A 13,369-nucleotide genomic window follows, 5' to 3' on the forward strand; every position below is an offset into this window, starting at 1 on the left:
GGGAGTGTTCTGACTGCTGTAAATTACTTGGTATAAATTGTTCACCATTTTCTGTTGTGATTTTTGATGTCTACTGACCCTTGCCCACTCAGTTACTTTAATCCCTCATATTAAGCTCTTGTGCGTCTAGAATCATAGAAAGTTACAGCACGGAAGGAGGCCATTTCGGCCCATCGTATCCTCGCCGGCCAACAAAGAGCTATCCAGCCTAATCCCACTTCCCAGCTCTTGGTCCATAGCCCTGCAGGTTAGAGCATCCCAAGTTCACATCCAAGTACTTTTTAAATGTGGTTCGGGTTCCTGCCTCTACCGCCCTTTCAGGCAGTGAGTTCCAGACCCCCACAACCCCCTGGGTGAAAAAATTTCCCCTCAAATCCCCTCTAAACCTTCCACCAATTACTTTAAATCTATGCCCCCTGGTTTTTGACCCCTCTGCTAAGGGATAGCAGTCTATAGCTGTTTATAAAGGTGCCAGCACTGTCAATGTTCTAGTTACAGCCGGCTGAAACCTGAAGATACCCCCACTTTACACTGGGTCTTCCTGGGCGACAGCCGTAGCAAATCGGCGTCAGATTTATCCTCGAGTAGCCTCAGGCTGGGCGCGACCCATGTGTTGAGAATGGGTGCTGCTAGCATGGGTCTCAAATAGTGGTAAAGGCATTATTCTCTGCGTAGAAACATCACTCTGCTATTCTCCGAACGTTTGTGTACACCAGCTATTTCTAGTTGGTAATACTGCCAAAGGGGAAAAAAATAATACTGCCCAGTTCTTTTAGTTTACTGAATATTTTTAATTTCTCCTCCCTAACATACATAAGAAATAGGAGCAGGAGGCCATTTGGCCCTTCCAGCCTGCTCTGCCATTCAATAAGATCATGGCTGATCTTCTACCTCAACGCCACTTTCCTGCACTATCCCCAATTCCCTTGATTCCCTTAATATCCAAAAGTTTATCGATCTCTGTCTTGAATATACTCAACGACTGAGCCTCCACAGCCCGCTGGGGTAGAGAATTCCAAAGATTCACCACCCTCTGAGTGAAGAAATTTTTCCTCACCACAGTCCTAAATGGCCGACCCCTTATTCTGGGACTGTGACCCCTGGTTCTAGACTCCCCCAGCCAGGGGAAACATCCTCCCTGCATCTACCCTGTCAAGCCATGTAAGAAATTTTTGTATGTTTCAATGAGATCACCTCTCATTCTTCTAAACTCTAGAGAATATAGGCCGAGTCTACTCAATCTCTCCTCATACAAACAATGATGGACAGGAAGAGACCCTCTGGTCCGTCCAGCCTGCCCCATACAACTGCGATGCCTTGTGCATCACAATAGATACACTCCCCACCCCATCTGGAAGCCACGTAATCTCCTGGGAGAGGCCAAGTATCAGATAAAATTCTAGGTCAAATAGGGAGAAATAAAATATGGAGCCCCATAGGCGATCAAAACTAGTCCAGGGGACTACCCCTGGCACTGGCCCCAGTGCTGGCTCTTTGAAAGAGCTACCCAATTAGTCCCACTGCCCTGCTCTTTCACTATAGCCCTGTGCATTTTCGCCCCTTCAAGTATATATCCAATTCCTGTTTGATAGCTACGATTTAATCTGCTTTTACCACCCTTTCAGACAATGCATTCCAGATCATAACAAATTGCTGCGTTTAACAGTAAACATTTAATTGTATGGAACAGCTGGAAGTGCATTATAATTAAATATCGGGCCCGAATTTTCGATCAGAGGCTTCCTGCGGGCGGATGCCTCCGATCGGAAAAAAATCTACGCACTTACCTGCTGGCTCCATAGGTCCCGAGGCTTGCGGTCCTGGGCCTCTCCTGGTCCGCGCGCGCAGAGGCCCAGGTATCCCCGGGGCGCAGGCGGTTCGCAAGCGTCCCTGGGATCACGTGGGCCACGGGGAACCAATCAAAGAAGGGAAACCCCCTTCACACTTTTGACAGGTCTCTACGCACGGATCTGTCAAAAGTACGAATGGGGATCACTCAAAAAACACAGTAAAACATTAAATAATTTTTTTTTTAAATCACATTTAAAATGACATTAAATTAAATATTTTAAACAAAAATTTAATTAAATAAAAAATAATTAAAGTTTTTTACGGGGCTAAAAATAAACTTACCTTTTTTAAAAGTATTTTTCAATTATAAATCAGTGAAAATTTTTAATTTTCTTTTAACTCTTACGCTGGTAAAAGCAGGCCTTCAGGCATAAGATATTTAAAGGTTTTCAGCGGGCGGAAATTGTGCAGAAAGCGCCACTCCCTGCCCGCGGAGGCCCTGTTCCCGGGCAGGCATGAGATCGGTCATGAGGATTCTTGACAGATCGCAAGTGCCAGGTTTCAGCGTGTGCGCTTCGCATGCCTAAACCCGGTGACATGAATCTTGTCATTCATGTGGAAATGACTTATGAAATAATACTGGGCGGCCTGCTGGTGGCGCTGTCCAGGGAGAGTATAAATACTCGGGCATGGGCCCAGCTTACTCAGGACATTCTTTAACAGGAACTAGTGAAGGACACAACTAGATCTCCATGTTGAAAAACAGTTGATTAAAGCCTTAATACTCAGACCAAGTGCCTAGTAGTTTTCTTACATCACCCGGCACTTGCGCAGCCCCTATGGGTGCGTACACACCTCGTACCCACCCGTGGGGGTCGGAAAATCCGGCCCAATATGTTTTAAAAAAAAATATCTTTGCTAAGCAAATCCCAGGAAATATATCACAGTTTTTATTTTGTTAAACTCTATGGCATGGCTGTTTAAGACAACATGAGTTAATGGTGGATTACACACAGAATCTTGACAGAACTCACATCTCTGCAAATAACCAAATCCAATTATTGGATCTAAGGCAGTGACTCCTGAATATTTATATTTTAGCTGTAAGGTTTAGCAGGGTAGCTCTGTGGGTCACTGACGGTAAAATTCTACCAGAGGAACCTGATGCATTTTTTTTTCTCACAGGGCAGTTTCCTGCTGAGTTTGCAAAAATAATGTTTTCCATTAGCCAAACTTTATCCTGATCAATGAACCCAAGCAAATGTCCTGCACGTCCTGTTGAGTAGAAGTTAGCGGCCTAGAAATTCATCGGCGCCGTGCCAATTGTACAGATGTAATACGTGCACCTAAGCATCCAATATGGCACGGGACCCGGCATATCGGTAAAGGCTCTAAAATAGGCGTCCAAGGCCCCGTGCCCGAAACGGGCGCAGGCCCTTTGGGTATCCCTCATTTAGGTCTCCTACCCGAAATTGAGCAGCGCTGAATGCAACCGGTGCAGGGCCTACTGCGTTCAGAGGTAACCTGGTCCACATGCGGCCTAACCTGCGGGCCTTAAAGGGACCGCTGTCAGCCGTCAACAAAAAAGGTGCACTTTGTAAAATAATACTTATCTTACACAGCAGTCCCAAAGACCATATGTCGGCCCCCCAGCTCGGCCCCTGCCCGATCACATCCACGCCCTCCCAGGACCTACCCGAGGGCCGCTGCCAGGATGGCATTCCCAGCGAAGCTGCCTGGCGTCTGCAGCGGGCTTCCACAGATTGCTGGTCCAGTTTAAATAAGGCGCGAGGTCCAATTTCGATCAGGCTTCGGGCCTACTTGTTCTGCGCCTAGTTCGCTGACCAATTTCTCCCCTACAGAGTTTCTGGTCTCTGAGATATTACCGTGACAAAAGCTAAGAGAAAAAAACCACTTCCACAAAATGCAAAAACTTAATTTTAATTGAGACTTGTTTACAGGGATAGTATTTCTCTTAATAAAAACAGTTTGAGGGTTTCATTTCCTAGTGAACAGGCTTTCATAAAATTGCTTTGAGCACTCCTTTAACACAGTTACTAACACATTTGATGGTCCACTGATCTGATTCTTCCAGAATAACAACCGTACCATTTTTCTCATGTGGCTTTAATGTTGGGCAGACAGTACCTTGGTTTAACACCTCATCTGTCGAATCACACCTCGGACAATACAATACTCCCTCAGTTCTGCACTGGCGTGTCAGTTTAGATAATAGCCTAGAAATTTGGGCAATCTCCTCCGGGCCCCACAAGGAAAGCTTAGGCCTCCTCTGCTGCAGGCTCGGCACCCCCCCCCCGTCTTCCTGAACGTGAGACACCCACCCCCCCCCCCCCCCCTTTGGCAGTATTACCAACTAGAAGTAGCTGGTTTACTCAAACGTTCGGAGAATAGCAGAGTGATGTTTCTACGCAGAGAATAATGCCTTTACCACTATTTGAGACCCATGCTAGCAGCACCCATTCTCAACACATGGGTCGCGCCCAGCCTGAGGCGACTCGAGGATAAATCTGACGCCGATTTGCTAAGGCTGTCACCCAGGAAGACCCAGTGTAAAGTGGGGGTATCTTCAGGTTTCAGCTGGCTGTAACTAGAACATTGACAGTGCTGGCACCTTTATAAGCAGCTATAGACTGCTATCCCTTAGCAGAGGGGTGAAAAACCAGGGGGCACAGATTTAAAGTAATTGGGGTGAGGTTTAGAGGGGATTTGAGGGGAAATTTCTTCACCCAGAGGGTTGTGGGGGTCTGGAACTCACTGCCTGAAAGGGTGGTAGAGGCAGGAACCCTAACCACATTTAAAAAGTACTTGGATGTGCACTTGGGATGCTCTAACCTGCAGGGCTACGGACCAAGAGCTGGGAAGTGGGATTAGGCTGGATAGCTCTTTGTTGGTCGGCGCAAACACCAAAGAAATCATTGTGGACTTCAGGAAGTCTAAAGGCGGAAGTCACACCCCCATCCACATCAATGGGGCTGTGGTGGAAAGGGTGGACAGCTTTAAGTTCCTCGGAGTCCACATCACGGAAGACCTCTCCTGGTCGCTCAATACCTCCTCTCTGGTGAAGAAGGCCCAGCAGCGCCTATATTTCCTAAGGAGGCTGAAGGGATGTAACCTGTCACCCCTGATCCTCTCTAACTTTTACCGCTGCACAATAGAGAGCATCCTGACAAACTGTATCACAGTATGGTATGGCAGCTGTAGCTACTATGACTGGAAAGCCCTGCAGCGGGTAGTCAAAACTGCCCAACGCATTACCGGCACCCGGCTACCGACCATAGAGCACATATACCAGAAACGCTGTTTACAGAGGTCACGGTCCATCATCAAAGACCCTACCCACCCCAGCCACAGTCTGTTCGCCCTCCTGCCATCTGGGAGACGCTACAGATGCATTCGCACCCGTACGACCAGATTTAGGAACAGCTTCTTTCCCAGGGCTGTCATCCTACTGAACTCCACATATAAACTCTAAAGCCTGCACATCTGCCAATGCACTTTATTATGGTTATGTTTATGTTAATGTATTACAAGCCAAATGTATGTTGAATGTTTAAATGTCTTAATCTAAATGTACACTCTCGGGAGCCGCAAGCCTACATTTCGTTGTACTGCACTTGTGCACTAACAATGACAATAAAAGTTGATTTGATTTGAATTTGAATTTGAATGAGCCGAAATGGCCTCCTTCCGTGCTGTAACTTTCTATGATTCTATGATACCGATCCTGCAACTTTCTCCAGGCCGTGTGACTTTCCGCTGCTTCCCACCGACTTCCTACCTGTTCCAGGGGCAAAGCCAGCTGGCGGGATTTAAAGGAAGCCCGGGAGTTAAAATGGCTCGGTGGTCATTTCAAGGAGCAACGAGCGAGTTTCCAATCACACCACGCTACTCACCCACCCAAAACCCACCCGGAGTTAAAATTGGGGCCAAAGTCTGAACATAAACATTTCTGTTCCTAAAAGCAGGCGAGACATCACTTTAATACTTAATTAAAACTATCTAATGAAATATTTTCTAATTCCAGGGTGCTTCCTTCGTGTATATAACCTCACGTTCATATCAGTGGGTTCAGGATTTGTTCTTGTGGTCTGTGCACTGCCACTACCCCTCTTAGCCTTCCCATCACTGTTAATATTTCTTTTAGATCAAATGTAGATCTTGCTTGGTTTATTTACATAATAACTACCCTTTACTTTGTAACAGACATTGCAGTCTTCTGTCTAAAATATTTAACTTGTCTTGCTTTCTGCCCTACTTTGTCCTTTGCCATGGTGAAAGCGTCAGAAATTTCCACTTTCTCTGCCGCTGCACTGGGTTTATTTACAGATCTTAACCTCCTCTGTTTTTGTTACAGAAACCACAAGGTTAAAGGAGTTATTCCCTTATGTATGTCTGCAATGATCAGCTTCTCAGACCAATCATTTGTCAATATGAATTTCAGCCTCTGCTGCAAAGCTCTTCACCATTAATACTATTCCTACAGCATTAGAAAAGCAAGGGCCATTCTCAATGTCCCACACTTGTGCATCACACTCTTTTGTTAAAAAAGAAATGGCAAGAGAGATTTAGGGGTCCACAACTTCAGCCTTTGATCGGCAAATGAACACTAAGATCTTTTCTTCGGCCTCAAACTTTTTTTTTTAGCCCAGACAATGAGAGCCTGGGCCTTAGAAGCCGGGCTTGATTTAATTTCAGAACAAAGTCTTTGCTTGCCTCTCAGTATGACAGCCTGGGAAAGACCCAGCTCAGCAGGGGGGGGTTTAGATGCCCACTCTGCCCTTTGATCTTTCCATTCGAACAAGAGACAAACCTTCAGGTCAGAGGGTTTCAAACCATATACACTACAGGCAAAAGGAGAGGAGGTCAATGACAAAATGGGGGTGACCAATTTGGAGAAACCTTCTTCATTCCTTCTGCCCAGTTTCACATGACTTCCTTTGCATTGTGGAAGCACTAAGCCCATGCTTTGAAATGCAGTTTGACATTGTATGGTACAATGAGGTAAATAAATGACATTCAATGTACCACTTAAAAATAAAGTCAACTCCATTCTTCAAAACCATTTTCAGGCGCAAGAACCACAAGAATCTCAAGATGCTAACTCATTTTCCAAACAAGTGTAATGCCGGACACATTTCTTTCCTATTCTTATAAAGTAATTGCCAGACAGCCTCAACAATGCCGCACTTTCACTTCTGGCTAGGCGAAGCTATGCAGAGAATGGAAGAACTCGATTAATTGTTTGCAGGCTCATCCTTGCACCATATCTGCCATTGTTCCAGTTCACAGCACCAGCCTGCAATACATCGATTCTCAGTAGACACAGACTCAGTAGCTCAATTGAAACCTTCAGCTCCACCCAGTCAATTTTTGTTTTTTCGATGGGCGGGTGCAGATGCAGATTCAGCCAATGCTGAAAATCTGACATGAAAATAGTAAATATTGGAAATAGAAAGAAAGAATTTATATAGCTCCTTTCATGACACCAGGACGTCCCAAAGTGCTTTATAGCTAATGAAATGTAGTCACTGTTGGGAAATGCGGATCCCACCAACAGTGATATGGTAATAACCAGATAATGTGTTGTATTGATGCTGGTTGAGGGATAAGTATTAGGTAGAACCACAAGAACCACCGGCTCATCTTCAAATAGTGTCGTGGGATCTTTTACATCCACCTGAGAGGGCAGGCGGAGACCTCAGTTTATCATTCAGGCTAGCTCCCCTGCAGAGGGGCTCCAGGATCTTGCTTTTTTAGTCAGCACTTTAGAGAGTGCCACCAACTGAGCCATGGCCCGCACGTTGTGCACAGCCAGCTAGTCACCGTCTAAAAGAGAAAGGCGGGTTCCTGCATCAGGTGGGGACCCTTCATCAGAACCTGATCAGATCTGATCAAGGGTCGTACCTGGACATTTCTCCATTTCTCAACCTCACTTGACCATTTTTTTTTGTTCTGTTCATCTCTTGGGGGAGACTGATCTCTTTCACTTTTCCCATTTGTGGCCGGGTGCCGGTCTCTGTCAGCTTGCTGGGCTTTGATGTGAAATAGAGAGAGCAGACTGATACAGTAGATGCGCTCTTCGTGCTGCTATAGCTGGCCTGAGAAAGGCCTGCCTCTGGTCGCCTTGCAGTCCTCCAATGCAAAGGCAACTTTTCTGGGTCAGATGCCACCTGACCTGCTGTGCTTTTCTGTATTTACCATCGGGTAGCATTCTGGCTGGAAGCAACGACTATATTAATAGATTTTTTTTTAAATACAAGTGCACATCGCTTAGTGGAAAGCAGGCTACTTGAAACCCATTGTCCACATTTCTGGTACTTTGAAAAGGCTTCCAATACAGACCAAGTAAAAGGACTGTGGGAGCTGAAAGATAATTGACACAGTACGATTATCTTGTACTTAAATGTCACATGGTCAGTCTTCTAACCATCTCTCCTCTTTCAATACAATTGGACCCTTCTGTTATGCAGCTTATTTTCTTTTATCGGTAAAACCTTTTTTTTTGTTATTATTAATTACACTCAACCATTATCTGCAGCGCACAGCCTTTATTTTGGAATGAACTGACTCAGCGATCACTATGGCAGTGCAAATAACCATAGGCCATTCAGCAAAGGGCACAATCTGCTTTTAACGTATTCTCATTCAGGCCGTCTCTTGAATGAGAGTGCCTACGGTCTCCAGGGCAACAAGACCACCACCGCACACACACACACACACACACACACACACACATGCATATACATGCTAGGAAACAACAAAAGAAGCCATCGACTCTCACCTTTGGCCATCCTATTCAGAACCATGTCAATCAGAATGTAGGTCCCACATCTTCCAGCGCCATCACTGTCAAAAATAAGAGAGGGGAGGGAGGGTGGAAAAAAAAATCGCTATCAGCACTGTGCCATTCAGACTCACAAGACAGCTGCTGCCGCCTCTTTACTTTTAACTCGTGCAAGGGAAATATCTACCAGACTCTCTCAATCAGCTGTTCAGCAGGGAACTGCTGTTGTTCCTCAGTGGGGGGAGGGGGGGGGGGTCTGTAGATATGGCTTCCCCCCCCTCCCCTGCCCCTTTTTTTTTAAATTAAAAAATAATTCACAAAGAAAATGTACTTGCCTGCAGTGAACAATTATTGGACATGAGCGTCCCCTGTAGCACTTGTTTACCTTTCTGTAATAAAACAGAAGAGATTCAATTCAAATACGCAACCCACACCGCCCGTTTAAATGAACGCTCGTGCCCGTCAATGCAAATCTGGGACATTAACGCTAGGCGACGTTGAACTTCATCACCGCCAAACAACTGAATTACACCCGTTAAGTTTTTTCTTTGACTAAAAGTACTGTGTGATTTGTGTGTGTGTGTGTGCGTTTTTGAATAGAAAAGCACTTTGTCCTCACCCTAGCAAAGTAACGGAACGGAAAAAAAAATAGCCATTAGTGATACAAACCAGCCTTCAGCTCAAGAGAGAAAACCATCATGCAAACCGTTAGCAAGCAAAAGTCAAAGGTCGTTAGAGGCCAAGGAAAGGATTTTTTTTTTCCGCATTGTTCCCTGCTGCAGAGTCACAGTTTCCAATGATCACTTTTGTGACTATGCAACTGGGCTCATATTACTAGCTGCAACATCACAAAAATGACACTGGCAACTGTTAATGAGCTGGCAACATAAGAGTTTGTCCACTTAAAGAGCGAGCACTGTTAGTAAATTCTGTGGCACACAGCAAGAAAATATATCAGGCTAGGGTCATATTTAGCATAATTTAAAATTTAAAAGAGTCCTTCACACATTGATGTTAATTTTTGCTCTGTTTTAGTCTCACAATCTCCTTTAAAGTGCAAATTTGCTCCCTCTGGGCGCAAGGAATAAATTAATTAGACATATCAACTGTATATCTATCTGCAGTCAGAAAACGCTGCCCCATTGTGTCCACCGGGCTTCTTCAACCTGATGCTACTTCCGTTTTGACAATCACTGACGCACCACCAACCGAATCCGGTTCAACCAACGTTCAAAGCCAAATACTTTGGCACGTTGACACTCAAAAGTTCGCAGGATCACCGGTGAACTACCGGTTGAGGTCCGCATTTCTCTAGTGACACCAGTAACGCCTCAAAGCTCCCTGGAAATGATAAGACGTGGCAAGTGGGGGGGGGGGGATGTTAAATGGAGCATTCGGTGAGGTTAGCTTGGTCCCGACCAGCTGCTGTACCTGCGGAAGTCCAAGAGGGACCTGGTGGACGAGGGGACGGCCTGGTCAAACCAGCTCAGGAAGTGGAATTGCGTCACCGTGCGAGTCTCGTTGGTCTGGAGGTTTTTGAGGTAAAAGCTACGCACCAGGAAATCTTCACACCAGATGTGCTCCGAGACCAGGTTAACCTGAAGTTAAATAAAATAAAAACCTTTAAAATGAAAGGGTTATTACTTGGAACCTACAGCGCAGAAACAGGCCATTCGGCCCAACTGTTCTATGCAGTTGTTTATCCTCCACACGAGCCTCCTCCCACCCTATGTCATCTCACCCTATCAACATATCTTTCTATTCCATTCTCCCTCATGTAGCTTCCCCTTAAATGCATCTATGCTGTTCGCCTCAACCACTCCCTGTGGCAGCAAGTTCCATATTCTAACCACTCTCTGAGTAAAGAAGTTTCTCCTGAATTCCTGATTGGATTTATTAGTGACTGTCTTATATTTATGTCCTCTAGTTCTGGACTCCCCTACAGGTGTAAACATCTCCTCTATGCTTTTGGGTGGGTTCTGCTTTACATCAAATAGGGCTAGTAACATGGTTTTACTCAAGATGATAGGGTCTAGCATTCACATTGATTCAGGTTTCCGAGCCAGGCCAGCTGGTCTATGCCGGTGTTTGTGCTCCACACAGTCTTCTCCCACCCACTCTTCTTCTAACCTTATCAGCATATATAACAGGGAAATGGAACAGGGGCTTGCTCCGTCCACGCCATGCATCAACCTGGTATTGCAGTGCTTCCAGGAATGGTACAGCTTCTCCTCTCTGGGGGTGGGGTTTTATCCTCTCCAAGTTTGATCAGTTTATCAATGTAAATGATCTGCTGTACTCACCTTACACACTTACAATTACACACACAGCTTGGCTTTCAGAAAGATCTTAAGACTGGCGTTGCCTTCCTTGATCTAACAGCAGCCTCGATGGAACTCTGATGACTAACTAATGGCACTGGCAGAGCAGTGCTCAAACGGAGGCCTCCTACCTTCCTGCGCTGCAGTGCCTCGTTTACCTTTCTTCCTGCCTCTACTCCAAATCAAGGCCACAATTGCGAAATGAGAGGGAATCTGGTGTTCTGCCTTTATTTTTAACTGGAGACCCAATAGTAGCTCACAAGAGCGATGAAAATATGGGTCGCCACTGCAATCAAATCTCTGCCTGTTGGATCATTTATATTATATTAATGAGTGCCATTGACAGCGGCAGGACCGTGCATCTGCTGTAGATTGCACCCTGTCAATGTAAGACCACTTTAAGATGGGGTTGAACTCTTGGGCTGAATCCACACAGTCCAGGTAACATGCGCCACCGCACCCCCCCCCCCCCCCCACACGACCACCCACCCCGCCACCTCACTCCCTATATTGCAGGTGGTGAGAGTAGCTGCAGAAGGGACACAGCAGCAACATCAGTCCATAGGACGCAACCCAAGAGCAAAGTGGCAGGAGCATCAACAACATATGATCGAACAGAATGCCGCGAACAAGCTCATCTGGCATTCAAACTCCCAACCAGCTGGCTGACAGTCAAGCGCTCACAGCTTGTGCCAAAGATGTAGCTGCTTGGCAGGAAATAAGTAGGAAAGAATGGAAAACACGTGATGCCGCCAGCCTCAAGGAATGTTGCTTCATTGAAAGCTTGGGATGTTTGCACTGAGAGTTAAAGTCTTGAACAATGCCACGCACATGTAGCCAATGCCTCGAAGCCTATTATTTACACTACTTGTCTGGAGTTGTTTTGTAATGTATGTGAAACAAAATACCAAGTTTTATTTTACAGTGTAGTCGAAGATTGCGTTTGTCCTAGAAATAGCGAGCTAATTCCTGGAACCTTATCTTCCATGTATTTTTTTTTCCTATTGCAATTATACTTGGATTATAACACGTGATCATACATCACGAGTGCACAGTATACATGGTACAGGGTACAAGGACAGTGTTTTAAGTTCATGATAAATACTGTTGCAATGGTAGCTGTGGGTGGGACATCAGAACAGGGGTAGCGATTGAGGTAATGTCTGTGCATATATAAGATTCGGCTAATTTGATGGAGCTAATACGAAGTCGTAAATGTAAGATTGTGAGGGTAACGATATGAAATTAGGAAGATTAAGAAGGGAGTCACTCAGTGAAAGTAAGCGAGAGAAGGAAAGGGAATACGTAAATGGGTCTCACAGAAGCTCAGTCTCAGGCTCTCTTGTGACGACTGGCACTGGGCCAGCTTGTTAAAATAATACTTTACAGATAGATACTATCATCATGAATAATTTATAGTCTGAAAGAGACTGCAGTTCATAAAGTTGTTAGAGGGAAAAGTTGCACGTTAAATCAGGCATCGACACAAAGTAAATAGCTCATTTTAAAATTTGTTATTTTGGATACTTGAATCAATGACGTAATAACTGAAAAACTGTTCTTTATTGAATCGCACTGCAAAGGCCTGCACTTTACCTCATAGATGTGGTAGAGGTTTGAACCCTCATCCGGCCAATAGTGGTAACATTGCTTGACTCCATTTTCCGTCAAGGGTGTCAGCATGACGATAACAACACAGCCGTTCTCCCAAACCATCTGAAGGGAAAAAAACAAGAGTCCATAGTCACAGTGTGAGGGGCTAATTACTCTGTACTTATTATCACTGAGTCACAATCAGAATTCACACACGCCAAGAAAACATGAACCACCACTTAATTCTTGTTCATGTTTCGCTTGCCACTTGCCAACCCACAGAGAAAATTGGCATTGCAGCTTCCACAGAATTTTTTTTTTTTTTCTCCAGGGTCCATAGCTGGGCTGGAGATGACCGGATACTTTGAACGCAGCGTCTAGATTTCATCAATATCCTCGTAGGGTGCCAAAATAATGACATCAAGTTATGTAAACCATTATATCTCCCTGATGGAACAATGATTTAAATCTGAATGAGTTAGTTGCAGCAATCAATATATAATTACGCAGCATATTATGACATTTGAATGTACTGTAGTTAAAAATTACATTTTTCTTTAAGAAAGTACATATCTGTTTCCACTAAAGCTTAAGACAAAAGACCGACTCCCAGTCGTTATGTAATGATGTCAAATGTGCAGTCCCATTATATTTTACTTCCCATTAGATGGGTACAGAGACCCAGTGAAGCCATTATCAAAATGAGAAGAAATATATTTTTTACGACAGTAATAAAAATACAATGATTGAGACTATAAACTAATCATGCAGCTGCCTCTTCTGTAGTCCAAATGGATGGCAATTCAGGCCACTCTTGTACCTTGTGCATAACCTAGGAAGGAAAGTTTATAAGTCCTAT

General features: G+C 44.8%; 1 protein-coding gene across 2 annotated transcripts in view; it reads right to left on the bottom strand.

Moving 5' to 3' along the window:
* Positions 1-13,369, bottom strand: part of ptprn2 (protein tyrosine phosphatase receptor type N2) — a 1,093,281-nt gene that overhangs the window by 32,202 nt on the left and 1,047,710 nt on the right. Inside the window, exons 18-22 of one of the 2 annotated variants that reach the window (XM_085987557.1) lie at positions 12,514-12,633; positions 10,028-10,194; positions 8,932-8,985; positions 8,594-8,658; positions 4,154-5,611 (exon numbers count right to left, since the gene is read on the bottom strand). In XM_085987557.1, the coding sequence (XP_085843683.1) occupies positions 5,523-5,611; positions 8,594-8,658; positions 8,932-8,985; positions 10,028-10,194; positions 12,514-12,633 (495 nt within the window). In that variant the 3' untranslated portion in view covers positions 4,154-5,522. Of the gene's footprint in view, positions 1-4,153; positions 5,612-8,593; positions 8,659-8,931; positions 8,986-10,027; positions 10,195-12,513; positions 12,634-13,369 lie in introns of those variants that run through there. The other variant, XM_085987555.1, reaches the window with a different exon arrangement.

This window comes from Somniosus microcephalus, chromosome 5 (genome assembly GCF_052327205.1).
Source record: "Somniosus microcephalus isolate GS21.2 chromosome 5, FLI_Smic_1.0, whole genome shotgun sequence".
In the NCBI taxonomy this organism is placed as follows: Eukaryota; Metazoa; Chordata; class Chondrichthyes; order Squaliformes; family Somniosidae; genus Somniosus; species Somniosus microcephalus.